Source organism: Belonocnema kinseyi, chromosome 10 (genome assembly GCF_010883055.1).
Source record: "Belonocnema kinseyi isolate 2016_QV_RU_SX_M_011 chromosome 10, B_treatae_v1, whole genome shotgun sequence".
Classification (NCBI taxonomy): Eukaryota; Metazoa; Arthropoda; class Insecta; order Hymenoptera; family Cynipidae; genus Belonocnema; species Belonocnema kinseyi.
Genome location: NC_046666.1, coordinates 103,404,866 through 103,419,582, shown reverse-complemented (window position 1 = coordinate 103,419,582; position 14,717 = coordinate 103,404,866). Strand labels below are relative to the sequence as shown.

The window sequence follows — 14,717 nt, the reverse complement described above, 5'->3', positions numbered from 1 at the left end:
AGTTAGAAAATCGTTGGACTCGCTGTATCGACCTAAAAGGAGAGTATGTTGAAAAATAAAACCGACTTTGGCCAGAAAAACGTCTCCGTGTTTCATTTTTCAAGGACTTATCAGACTGCCTAGTACACTGAGGTTAAAATCGGTTCTCCCGCACGCACCCTGGGGAGGTGGAGGCAAGTTCGAAATCTTAAATGGGAACCCCTATTTTTTATTGCATATTCGGATTCTTTGGATAGAAATGCGTATGATTTGTCTAAAACATTTTTCTCCTTTCGCGATAGATGGTGCTGTAATCGACGAATTTCAATTTTTCTTCATTTTACTGTTACTGAGAATGCACGCTCACGATTCTGCAATACATTAACAATAAAAAATACACCATTTTCATTGTGACATTACTGACCATAGAAAAAAAGAATTTTTCAAATCGCAACCTCCTCCTTCTGAAGTCGGTTAAAAATAAGGAGAATTACAGTAAATTAGAAAAAATACATTTAAGACAAAACTCATTTTAGTTAGATCAAAGATTATTCCGAATACTACTTTACAATGGAGTATCTAACCGTACCAGAAAAAAATTAAATGGTTCTTGTGTATGGAGAAGCTGGAAAAAATCTTGATAATTCTGTCAATCTCTACGCTCAGCGTTTTCCAAATAGAATTGTGTCACGTGCTTCATTTTATCGCACTATCACAAAATTTACTGCCAATGGAAGTGTTCAACCTAAGAAAAAGACTCGTACAACAACCGTCACTGGAGAAAATAATGAAATTGCTGTATTAGTTGCAGTGGCCAATAATCCTCACGTTAGTACACGAGAAATTGCTCGTGATTCTGGAATGTCTCAGAGCAGTGTTTAGAAAATTTTGAAACGTAATAAATTTCATCCGTATCATTTCTATTTACATCAAGCACTTCATGGCGTTGATTTCTAAAATCGGGTAGCTTTTTGCAGTGGGCACGCCGAACACCGGTGTCCAGGGACTGTCAACGTATGGCGTGGAATAATTGACCACAAACTGATCGGTCCCCATATTATCGAAGGCAGCCTAACTGGTCCAAAATATCAAGACATTTTGGAAAATGAACTGCAAATATTACTTAAAGACTTGAGCTTAGAAATACGGTAGAACATGTGGTTTCAACATGATGGTTGTCAGCAAAATATTCAGCGGTAACACGAGAAGTTCTTGGTCGTGATTTCAATGGTCGCTGGATTGCTAGAGGCCGGATTACAAGTGCATGTGCTCAAATTCAAGAAGATACACGTCTCCGTTGTGTTAATTCATTTGAATTATGGATTAATAAGTGCATTGAAGCCGAAGGTCGTCATTTTGATCACTTACTTTAATTAAAAGATGATTCCCTGAGTACCTTGAATCGTGAGAGACGAGGGGAATCACGTTAATCAAGCAGCCTGAATCGTGAGAGGCAAGGGGACTCACGTTAATCAATCACCCCGAAGGGAACAGAAAACTGCTACGTCCACATCGCACAGTGGTTCAGATCGTACAAAAAGGTGATCAAAAGTCTAAAAGTTATCGTATTTGCATGAAATTTATTTTATAAATACTTTACGGATCTGATTCCAATTTTTTTGTAAAAATTTCAAAATTAAAAATAGCGGACCCAATATGGCTGCCAACGCATTCTGAACATGAATACAATTTTATTAAATCCAGTTCAGAAACATTGCTTAGTTTTCTTATTTTAAATATCTTAGAATAATTTAAAAAGTTAAAAGCGGCAAATGCAATACGTTGGCCTAATTTAAAAGAACCCTATAAATTCCTAAAATTTAATTTATAATGGTATTTCAAGTTCCCGATTTTAAACTTCTAATTCAGATTTAATTTGTTTTATCAAATTAAGGTAAGTGATAATTGACGAAATAATAATTATGCAAGCAAATAAATTATGTATTCTCGAACATCAGAAAGGACACTTTATTACAAAAACATTATTTGTATTGACGGCTTTACCTACCGGATGTAAGTCGCTTCACAGCCGCAAGGTATAATTAGTCGTTACAGCCACTATCACTATCTGTTTAAAGATTATTTAGAAACCTACCACAATACCCAGATAACAGGTTCATTTTAGGACTTGCCTTTAAACTTTAATTTTAAGAATTCTATTAAGATAACCTAGTCCTTTATTGTAGTACAATTGCTAAATGATAAAGTTAAATTGCAAAAAAAATTTTCATTATATTTTTTTTGTAATAATATTTAATAAATATTTAAATTGAACGATTTAACAAAAATAAGAATAAGATATTGAATATCTGAATCGTTCAATAATGAAAACTGTTCAAATTAAAATCCCTATTCGACAACTGCTATGAGGGATGAGCGTGCGACTCGACGCGTGCAAATACCTGCCTGTTTAGCCCTCGTAATTAGTGTCCTAATTATAAAGTTGCAAGTTGGCGCAAAAACCTTTGATGGTTAAATGAGAAATAACTTTACGTGTGAAATATAATTTTCAAAAATTAATAATATTTATAAATATGAAATTCTTAATACTTGAATCACTTAAAGGAATGAATACGCTATAATTCTATATAATCGTTTTAAAAATATTTGTTGTTTGTCTTGATACAGCGCCTTTTAAAGTTAAGGTGTATATAAGACGTTGAGAGCGAGTTCTCAAATTGTTGAACTTTGAAGCCTAAAAAACTGCCTAAAATAATAATATATTTTTATAATTTTGATACTTTCATGAACTTCAAATAGTTTTTAATAAATTGTCATCAATTCTACATAAAAAAATTTAATTTTTTAATTTTGATCACCTTTTCGTACCATCTGAACCACTGTGCGTCGTTGTTCCTGGGTTACGCTAAAAGTAGTAATTTGTTTTAATACTAATTTCGAGTATTGCAGAATCGTAAGCGTGCATTCTGAGTAACAGTAAAATGAAGAAAAATTGAATTTCGTCAATTACAGCGCCATCTATCGCGAAGCGAAAAAAATGTTTGAGACAAATCATACGCATTTTAATCCAAAGAATCCGAATATGCAATAAAGCATAGGTGTGTTTACTCCTCAGAGTGATTACATTTTTATTCAGAACATTTTTTCATAGAGTGCCTATTTTTCGAGATATTTGAAAGTTTCAAGTTAAAAAAATCACCCTGTATGTATATATACCACCTTAATCAAAAAGTTTTAGGACTCGTCACCGTGTGGCGCTCTTGTTCGGCCGATTTCAATTCTTTTTTGTTGTTGTGTTCATAGAAATGTCATTGACGTTCTGTCAGATTTTCAGCTTGATAACTTGACATTTGTTGAAGTGACGCCGTATTGTATACATCTACCTTTGTGTGTGGTTTCGTTTTTTCACCGTCGCACAATGCCATCGTTATCCGTGAGCATTTGGCTAAAAACGAAACGAACACCATCCACAACCACCGAATTCACCTGATTTGCTCCCTGCGACTTTTTCCTATTTGGTCGACTCAAGAAACTGCTCCGCGGAACGCGTTACAACACCCGTAATGAGGTCATGGAATAATCGAAGATGGCTCTGGTGGCTATACCGCAAACCGATTATAAAAAATGTTTCGAGGATTGATCAAACGCAAGGTCAGTGTCCTCGGGAACGCCAACAATCTTTTCCTTCTTCAGTTGAATTTTGGCACATTTGTGCAATCAAACTCCCGAGGACCCTGAGCTTATTGATATACAGTACAAGTCCGAAGAATATGCTAACACTTTGTTCAGAAAATTTAGTCTTCAAATCTGTCATAGTTGAACAAGGTATCTTCAACTGACATGCTTGCCGTCCCGGTAGTACTCTAATCATTTGGAGTGGTTCCATGGCTGAAGAAAGAGCTCAGATCTCTTGATATTGGCACACGAAAGGTTATACACATGAACAAAACCATGCATCTTACCCCTTATTGACCCAATTTGTCCGTTTTTGTCCGTCAACTTTAAGCACGGCCAACTTTGCTAATTATGCTGGAGAAGATCTGAAAATTTATTGGCGGGTATTTTCAAGTGTGCTCTTTCAGAATCCAGCCCGAAAATTCTGAAAAAAATCACCCTTCCCATCCTATTTTTCAATTAAAAAAAAGACGTGATTTTTCAAGGTATTTTTTTTTATTGCATTTTCAATGCGAAAGAGGTCTTGACAATAGCTGAAATCACAAAAACTGCCGCTCAAAATGTCCAAATAATAAAGTTATACACACAGAAAATTCATTTTTCACCATTAAGGGGTTGTAGGACCACCCCTAAAATAACATATTTACGAAAAACCGCTGTTTTACGGATTGTTCTGAAAAAGTTGTTTCAGCTATGAAAATATGTAAAAATGGAGGAAATCATATCACAAATAATTTAAAACACATTTTCTTTTATTATCTAAGGTTAAATATCGTTACTACCACATAAAATAACCCAAAGGGTTGAACATCGGCAGTTTTTCAAAAATAATATTTTCAATACCAAAAAATTGCAAATAAATTTAGTTCTAAAAATCAATAAAAGTTGAGTTAGGTTGACATTTTGAAAATCTGTACTTTGATTCACGTAGAACTTTATTTTTATGGTTTTTTGATAAACATGTTCGGAATTTTTGTATATACTTGCATACGGACCGTATTTAGCCATTTCTTCAATAAAAATGTATCCAATTCTTACCGCGTGGAAGTAGACGTTTATCAAGAACCTTTTTTTTTTGTTTGTTTTCTTGTTATTTTATATTCCTTTTTTTATTTTTTTATTAACAATTTTTGTCAGAAAAATCCGTATAATAGTGGTTTTTCGTAAAAATGTTATTTTAGGGGTGGCCGTACAACCCCTTAATGATGACAAATGAATTTTCTGTGTATAACTTTATTGTTTGTACATTTTGAGAGCCAGAGTTTTTGTGATTTCACCTAATTCACCTATTATCGAAAATGCGATTTAAAAAAAATTACCTTAAAAAATCACTTATATTTTTCTATTGAAACATAGGGTGGGAAGGGGTGGTTTTTTTCAAACTTTTCGGGTCAGATTCTGAAAGAGCACACTTGAAAATACCCACCAATACATTTTCAGATCTTTTCCAGCATCCTGTTTTCACAACAGGATTATTCTGGGTACAGCACATAGAGTCTCAAATGGAAGAGACCCTCTTCTTAAATTGGTCAGGAAGCACGAAGAAATGGGCAAAGGAGCGTTTCTGTAGAAAGCAGCGGAGAAGGCTGCTGAAACACTCGGACTTAACTGCAGGTTTAAGGGTGAGCAAATGCATCAAATCTTGTGTATATCGAGTACTCACTCCTGAAAGCCTGGATTAAGAATGCACAAGAGAAAAACTTCTGTGAACAGCTCCTCGATAAGAGGAAGCACGGCATCTTCCACAGAAATGTGGAGGATCAATCCATGTCGTGTGAGCTAACTTTTGCTTTTCTTAAATCACCCGAATTGAAGTCTGGCACGGAGAGTTTCATTTTGGCATGTCAAGACAGTGTCATTTCCACCTTAACATACTGTCGTCACATTTTGTGCCAAGACACTACCGATGATAGCTGCATGGCGTGCCATGCACACCCCGAGCATTTAGCACACATACTATCTAATTGTTCAACTCATGCAGGAACGACCTACATCCAAAGGCACCTACATCCAAAAGTCCTCAGGGTGCACGAAACTTTTGCCAGATCGATGCGTTGTATTGATTCCATTACAGACTGTAACCACCTATCTCAGTCGTCAGACGTGGTTATGTCTGAAATTTTACCGCGATTTCGCTGGGATCGGCTGCAGTTTTTCAGATTAGCATTCGCTCCCGGCGAAATCCTGCGGTTGTTCTTATAACAAAATTTTAATTATGTGTGTGTCTGTGTGTCGTAATTATATCCTTGTATTTTTTAAAATTAAATACAACTTCTGTAATTTAAAAAAATAATTTATTAACGAATATAAATATTTATCTGATTAAATATAATTTCAGTTCAAGCTGTAACACATATAATTAGTTTGTATGAATATAATTATTTCCACATTAAAAAAATCGGTGGCATGTGGGGTGTTTCACTTTCAATACAACAAGTCGTTCTATCGCACACATCTATCGATTTTCAAAGTAATTTAGGCACTGCTTGGGATACAAATAGAAACTACTTTCAAATTCAACAATGCAATTCGCTTCACAAATTTCAAAACTCATATTCGAGAAAGAAGTATGAGTTAAACGAAAGACACAACTAAGATTTTTATCAATATGGTAGGGTTTCTCGTCAAGACTTTGTTAGATCCGTGGTTTTATATATTGCCGAATCCACTGAAACTATTATTATTGTTGTCGAGAGAAAATTAACTTTTGTAATAAATTCTTAAAATTCACAATTAGACTACTTTACGGCTCACACTTAAACTAAATGGCCCTTTTCAGGACAACCAAATTTTTTAACGGTGAAATAATGATGTTCACACGAACCAATGTAACTTCGTACAGATATCACTGAAATTAAATAGCCCTGAAAAATAAATTGATGGGAAATTCGTACACAATTTAATATTAATTTTAATCTAAATAATTAAGCAATGTTACAACCAAATTCTTTTGATAAAGTAACATTGATTGTAACTCATTTTTTGGGTAAAAGCTACAACAGGGTTCGTATCCAGCCCCAACCTTGCCATCGGGGGACCCAACAACATAATTTATTCATTTTAAATAAGCCGACGCTCAACAGCACGTGCGCAGTAAAAGAAGAATTGCTTTGACTAATATGCCGACCACGCTTCAAAACAGCAGCTCAGGGCGGAAATTAGTCGCTGGTAAGCGCAGTAGTGGGAGAAGAGGTCTCAGGTAGCCGTCGGTGAATTAACATTTAAAAATTTGCAAAATGATTATAGAGGTAATAGTAACGAAGGCAAAAAGGCAGGAGGAAAGAAGAGAGGAAATAAAATAAGAAATCTCGAAAGAAATTGCCGAAATTAAAAAAGAGATGAGGAAATGGGAAGAAGTTGAGGAAAATTTGGAAAAAATAATGGAAACATATTGATAAAGGTTCTGAGATTAAGAGGGGAAAGAAACAAAAAACAAGTGGAAGAAGTACTGAAAAGAATGAATGACGAATGGAAGGAAACGAACAGCTTAAGACAAATGTCACTAATATTAAAATGAGAGAGAAAATGTAAACGAGATGGAAATAATGATAGACGTAATAAAGAGTACTGGAGTGCACAAGCATTAAAGAAATTAGTGAAGGAGATAGAAGTGGATGGCGGCTCTGCAAGGTCAAAAAGCAATAAGCGCCATTTTTTTAAATTGAGTTAAGCAAATAATCAGGTGTCATTTAACGTACATAATAGTTGTACATAGTAATATTGTATATACTGGTGTTTTTTATTCAAATATTTGGACCAGAATATGGACCAGAATAGCAAGATTTAGATTGGGTGATGAGGTAAGAGAAGGTATGTACTATGAGAAGAAAGAGAACATAAAGTACAGAATCTATGAATGAGGAGAGGAAGCATGGGATCATGCATGGAAAGGATTTAGGAGAGGAATGGTAGAAAAAGAAAGCTGAACAGAGGTGGTAAAGATTCTAGTGGAGGAAGGATGCATGTGAAAAACTGGAAAAATAGAGGCAGGAAATAAGGGAATGAAGGAAGAAACGGAAGTCACTTTGATTAGAAGCATAAAGATTTGTAAGTAGTAGTTATGTAAGAGTGTAAGTAAATAAAGATGCGGATGCATTCTCGCTCGCTTAGTCATTCACAGGACGTCCAAAATCGGGCTATCGTAAAAATAGAAATAAGGATCTAGATATACGAATTTATGTAAATAGTTGTTAATAGTTGTAAAGAGTAAAAATGCGATAATAGAAAATATTTAGGTGGAAATACTGTGAGCAACGGTGGGCATGTAAACCCTTAGGTGGCAGATTATGAATAAAGTACTTAAACATTTAAAATTCTGTAATTTTAAGTATGAACGTTCAATAATGTATATGTAAGCCTAAAAAATCGAAACACTTTTAAATTAAATGTCATCAACTCAAAACTTGCAAAATTCAAAAATTTATTATTGGAATCTTACAAATATTAAAGATAGGTAAAACGCCTAGTTTTATCAAAGACTCAAGTGACTGCTAATTGGTAGATTTATGTGTTAAAAACGACGAATGAAGCATCAAAAATGTTCAGTCAGTCTTAAAATTCTAAACCCAATAACGTGTATTTTAATTTTTTCACATCAAGTGTATTAGAGAGAAAAAAATTATCATGTAAGCAAAAAGTGTCACTTAACTTTTCTCAAATACTAAACGAAAAAATGTTACTTACGAGAATGAAGTCTTTTTTCTTTTTATCAACTTAAGCTTTTGTCTCCCTAGTCATTTTTTTTTTTTTCTACATACCATTCTGACAAACTCAATTTTCTTTTTTTTTTATCTCTGTTCAAAAATTCGAATTGCGAGGTACGTTTATAAACGTACATTTTAGAAGATAAGATTGATACTATGTAAATAACCACGACTATTTAGACATTTATTTATAAATTCAAATTTCATATTATTGTTGGCAGTTTGGCGTTAGCAGCGCCGCCGCAGAATAGAAAACCAGAATAACTCTATAGAACTCAGTGGACACGAAACTTTTTCTTATGCTACGTTCTTTTTGCCGAGGCTTCAATTCTGGAAATGGTATTGGGTATTGGAATGAGTTTTCACCCTTTTCTAAAAAATGTCGCTGGAGATGCCATTGTCGTGTTTGGTGCAACAGTGGTCCGCGATTTTTGAAGGTTATGTGTGAGCTTAAAGAATGAGTAGCTGAAATTCATTCCCAGATGAAGAAACATTTTAGTTTTCCGAATCAAAAATGTCAACTTTATTTACTAAAAGCATAATTCGGGGAGAGTTCTTTTTCACCTGTCTCCGGAAAGAGCTGACTCCATTAACCGAAACAGACAGAAATCAGACGGGGCGACATCTGGAGAGTAGGGCGGGTAGGTTAACATTTCCCAATTCACTCCTTCCAGGTAATTTTTGAACGGTTTCGCAACATGGGGCCTCGCGTTGTCATCAACAGAATTAACAGAGCAATAGCGGGAAAAACGCTCCAGCGGCAGAGTGTATTGACTTTAATACGCTGCCATTTCCACACCTTTGACCGATTTTTTTCAAATTTTCAGAAAAAAAGGTTTTGGAGCCTAGTGAACAATTTTCTCGCGATAAGTTATTTCAACGAACATTTTTTCAAAGGCTGCCCCACTGATCGAAGTTGGAGACACATGGTTTTCGTTCGGCATTATTTCATTATTGAAAAGCAATAAACATATTAGTTTTTTAAACACCATACAAATTTGAAACATTTTTAGTAACAAGCGGCCGAATAATCGCAAGTTGTGTGTAAAAAAGTTTGATAAGAAATATTTTTCGGGCGTGTCAAGGTGAATACGAAGGTATATTTTTTTACGTTGCGGCCACTTTTTCATCGATAGAACTTCCCGAGTGGACAATACTTCTACGCAGTTTCGAGCGCTTATCAAGTTTTTGTACCGGTTCCCCAATTACTTGGTATTGTCAACTTTGACATGGACTTGATGAGCGCTAACAAGAGTATCTAATCAGAGAATTGCATATATTAAAGTTCAGATACTTAGGATTTGACGAGAGTTCGTCACGAAACTCACAACAAAGCTGAATTATGAAAATATGTAAAAATAATGTTTAAGATAGTCCCGTGCTGCTCCAAGATAAAAGTGGAATGACTCTTGACCGGAGAAAATCAGAACTTAATATTGGTGCGCGCAGCGCATCTTGCCTATAGGCCCGACTTACTAAAAATGAGAATAGTGATATTTTGTTTACAGTCCTATTGCGATTTTCTTTTTTTTTTGCTGGCAGAATAAACTTAAATATTTTTAGCCTCTATATAGGAAAAATAAAAAATAAAATAGTGTAAAATTTGAAAATAAATGCGACTGAGGAAATTAAAAAAAAATTTTAATGTAAATATCGTTAATGTTATTTGTTTCGCTCTAAAATTTAAACGTTATTACTTATTTTTAAACAAAAAATACTTTATATACATATTAATGCGGAATTAATGACGTATTTTCTACACAAAAACCGTCAAAAGATCATTTTATATCTATTCATTTGCATTCTTTATTTGCTAATTTTACAGAATTTGTAAAAATAATGAACTATGTTTCTTTTATGGCACAATCAAAATATTAACAATATTAAAAAATGTTAAACTTATTTTGTCACTTTTTTTATCTTCGGCCATTTTAATTTTCTATAATCTCATTTATTTTGAAACTTGTACACTATTTTGTCTTTTTTTTTCTTTGATGATAAAACTATTTAACTTTATTCTTTCAGCAAAAAAAATGAAGAAAAGTATACTAAAACTATTGAAAAATATCACTTTTCTAATTTTGAATATGCATTTCGTAGCAACTCGATCCTACAGGTAAACAGCGCCGTCACTTCGTCTGGTCACCCACGGCCAACTCTAATTCTACTTTTCTCCGTAGGAATTCTTCCATTAAGTGGTGTCGTTTGCGCTTAAAAAGACGTTCGAAAAAATAATTTTCACAGAAAAAAATCAAATGCGCCTACATTTCTTATTGGAAAATTCAATAAGGCATTTATAACCCATATAACACCTGTTAAAATTCTAGCTGTGGAAATGCACCGAAACGTCACGTATATGAATATATAATGGACAACCGCACTTAAAGTAGTAAAATCAAACATTCAGCTACTTTTTTTGGCCATAAATAGTGGTTGACCATCATTAAAAACAAAACACATTGCTTACCCCTGAAGGAGGTGATGAACTCGAGAAAGGAAGGTTAACTGGTTGACCACATGCATAGCATCGATTCGCATTAAAACTGTCTCGTGACGTTGATCCCGCTATATTGATGCCTGTAAATAAAATTATATAAATATTCACATACTCCATATATTTACATAAGCATCTTTCCTTATGGAAAAACCGCTAGAATTTTTTTGAAATTATTCAAAATTTATCATTTCAAGGTCACACAATTTGAATCATTTATTCCAAATAAAGAGAAATTTTTGTAATTATTATTTTCCTTATTGTTAGAATCCTTTAAAGACTGCACGATAAAAATGCATATCAGATAAAAAAATTCTTAGGGGACTACTGATCTGTGTTCTTAATTATGTATGCTACTTGCAAAAATCATTTTGTTAACTACCTGGTCTTAGATCTCAAACATATAAAGAAGTTCTAATATTTTAACTGGCAGACTGCGGTGGCAAGATGATCTTTTCAATTGTCAATCTTGACAATAAAGATATAAATTCGGAATGACGGATTTGAGAGCGTCCACATATTACGTGACATTCTGAAGGAGAGGGGGGGTTTACGCTAATGTCACGCTAACGTCACAAAGTGTCACATCATTGTTCGATTGAAGATTATATAAAGAAATATTTATATCTCGTATTCAAAAATAGGAGCGTTTTAGCGTTAATGGCGTCTTCGATACATGACATCACACGTTGATTTGAATCCCTAACTCTATTTTTATATTATCTTGAAGTGTTTAAAAAAAAGTATTTATCCTGCGATTACATTTTAATTAAACGAAAATCAATTAAAAAAACTCATTTCTATTCAATTAACGCACCATTTATGAGTTCTAAGATTTCAGACTGAACATAAACAATTCGCAATGTATTGCGAATTGATTACAAGAAATTGGTGCGGATTATTTTAAGCATCCAAATTTAGAGTAAATTTTTTTGCTAATAATATTTATATTTAAACCGTGACGTTATTATGTGTACTCCCCTCGCCTAACCCTGTCATACTTAGTCACGTTCGATGGAACACCTTCCCTTTGTGAAAAGGAACGGTAAGTCAAAAAAAGCAAATGGATATATTTTTAGTCAACAACATACTCTTATCGCGCGCGGGTCGCTTCGATTTAAATATAAACGAGCCTAGTGTGTGCGTTTGTTGAATCTCTTGAGTCGCACTCGGATGTTCCGTCTTCAAACGCGCAATGCTTGAATGACACTTGAGCAAAACCTTCTCTTTTAGATCGAAGTTCTTCTATGCATCGTCATATTTTATATTTTCTGCGTAATTAAGTATAGATAAGGATTAAATTTCTCAAATCGCTGTAGGCTTTGAGGCACAAATTCTTACCGTAACACTCGCGTCATGCTGAAAATAGACACTTTTTATTTTGCATTGCATTTTTGATAGTTAAAGCAAAAACTCCGAATCCTATCAAAAAATGGTTCAAGCTTAATGTGTAGCTATTTTGAAATGCTACAAGTCTTCATTTAGTATTTTTTACATATCTCGTCTCTTTTAGCGTAATATTAGCATTTTCGTTTTTGCATAGCAATTTCGATAAATAAATTAAAAACTACGAATTCTGTCGAAAAATGATTTTTTTTTAATTGCGTAGAGTTTTTTAAAAGCAGCAATTTCTCTTTGTGACATTTCACCATATTTTGCGTCATTTGGCTAAAAATTTGAATTTTTAATTTTTTCATAGTATTTTCGATGCGCAAAACCTAAAAAACCATTCCTATAATAATAAATGGTCAAAAAAATGTGTAGTTCTTTTGAAAAGCTACATTTCTGCTTTGAAATTTTTTTATGTATCTGTCGTTTGATGTAAAATTAGAATATTCGATTTTTGTATCGAATTTTCGATGGATAAAAGCAGAACCTTTGGTTAATAAAGGCTGGTTAACGACCTTGTTCTTTCTTTGATGATCCAAAAAAGTGAGCCAAAGTCTGATTTGATCCGTTCATTTTTTCGAGTTATCCGGCTTCCGGATTGACGGCCATCACCAAAACTTGATTTTTGGTTTCAAGAGGTTACAAAACGCGGATATCCGTTGAAAAACTAAGATAAAAAATTTGAGACGATTCTATTAATTTCTCAATCATGAATAATGAGAATGTAAAAAAGTTTATGTGTAAATTAAGTTCAATAAAAACGAGATAAATGGTATATTGAGCATCAAGAGCATAAAGACGGTTATTTTGACGTGTGTGAACTTACCACACAGAACAACGCATGTGAAACAGATAAAGAATGTTTGGTGTTCTTGACAACTTTAAATTATAAACGGAAGAAAGAAATAGTATGCTTAGCAGAAGGGAGACTGTGGAGCCCAGCGATGCAATTTTTTTTGAAGATGAATATCATTTTCTCGATATTCACACTTGCCTGAGTATGTAGCGGGTGTAAAGTTTCATGGTGGCCGGCGGTTGAGTATACATGTGCGAACGTAGCTAAGCTGGTAGTGGCCACATTACGCCTGTTTCATATAAATGCAATGGCGCGTTTTCAAGGGTGGAGGGGGGGGGGGGGGGGGGGGGAGATATTTTGATTCTTCAGTTGCTTATTCTTATTATATTGCAAAAAGAATTTTTTATTGAATAAAAACATGTTTTTTTTCTTATTAAAGTTTTAATATGGCAGTCGATTGCCGCATTTTTCGCAAAACGCATAGATTGGCTTTATCTGTGCGACGTCATTCTTCTTGGGAATCAATGCATTCTTATTAAATAATAATTACGAATAAAATAATTGAAGTAGTCTGCCTAAATAGTTTCTGCGTATTGCCAAAGTGTTTGTATGTTTTGCGGTGAACAAATAAAAATTGGAAGTGGAAATACGCCACAGAGCCGAAACCTGCTTAGTCAAAATTTGTTAAAGGAACATGGCGACTAAAGAGGTCTTACTGGTGCTCAGTTGCATATCTCAGTGACGTCACATCTGTTTGAATGTTATGAAGTCAGTCTGTGGATTGAGACTGATTCAATAATAGTTAAATTGAGATAAAGAGGTAAAATCAATTATATTAAGACAGGGAGATGAGCAATAGATAGTGACTCTACGTTTGAGACACTTCTTCGTCCTGAAAAGGACCGATTGTTTTCAAGGTTTTTAGTGTATGTCACAAAATCTGGTTACTTCTTCAAGTAGATTGCTCGTCTACTTGATACACGGTGATGACGTAATTGCAGGCATTACTGTCGCTCAGAATGACATTTCGACGACGGCTAGCTCATGTCCGATCGTCCGCTCAGGGTATTCGTGCGCGGAGAGCAATCCAATAGTGTCTACGTATTTAGGCGGGGGTAGTCATCTGACGGCACCACTTAACCTTGTAATAGGGGGTGGGGTTGATTCCTGGGAGGACAGGAACCATAAGGGGCTACCGGGATTGAGATCAAGGTATGCTGGGTCCGCATTGCGAGGATCAGGGGGTTTTTCGGGGGAGGTCCTAGGCGACAGACTAACGGAGCGTATATGACATCCAAGGGTGGTTTGGTCCGGTTCCGGTGTCGTGTGGTTATCTCCGTCGAGACTGATTCGCACTCTAGATTGGCTTCCGGGAGGCAAGGGAGGCAGGACGCTTAGCGGTACGGTGATCGGGGTGCCTTGCCTCAAGCGGTAGGTAGCGCGGACAGAGAGAGTTAAAAGCTCATACTCCAACAGAGGGTTCGGTTTAGTGGTGAAGCGGGGCTCTTCAATGCAGAAATCGAATGTCGTCGATGATCTCTCCGTGCTGACGTTTGAGTTCTTCGTGTCACGGGGTGATCCTTCCGATACGGGAGTAACTCTCTCCGTAAAGGGGATCGGCTGCGACTGTGCCGTATCGATCTGCTAGTTCTGGGGGCTCGGGGAGAAGTGAAGTCTTGGTCTTGAAATGTGCTATATTTAACGGCTAGCCGGGTGGCCG

The 14,717-nt window shown here is 35.1% G+C and overlaps 1 protein-coding gene across 2 annotated transcripts in view; it reads right to left on the bottom strand.

Annotated features, from left to right (window-relative positions):
* LOC117181391 (coiled-coil domain-containing protein 6) overlaps positions 1-14,717 on the bottom strand; it is a 154,240-nt gene that overhangs the window by 12,629 nt on the left and 126,894 nt on the right. For both annotated transcript variants that reach the window (XM_033373999.1, XM_033374000.1), the window contains exon 6: positions 10,786-10,895. In XM_033373999.1, coding sequence (XP_033229890.1) covers positions 10,786-10,895 — 110 coding nt within the window. The remainder of the gene's footprint in view (positions 1-10,785; positions 10,896-14,717) is intronic.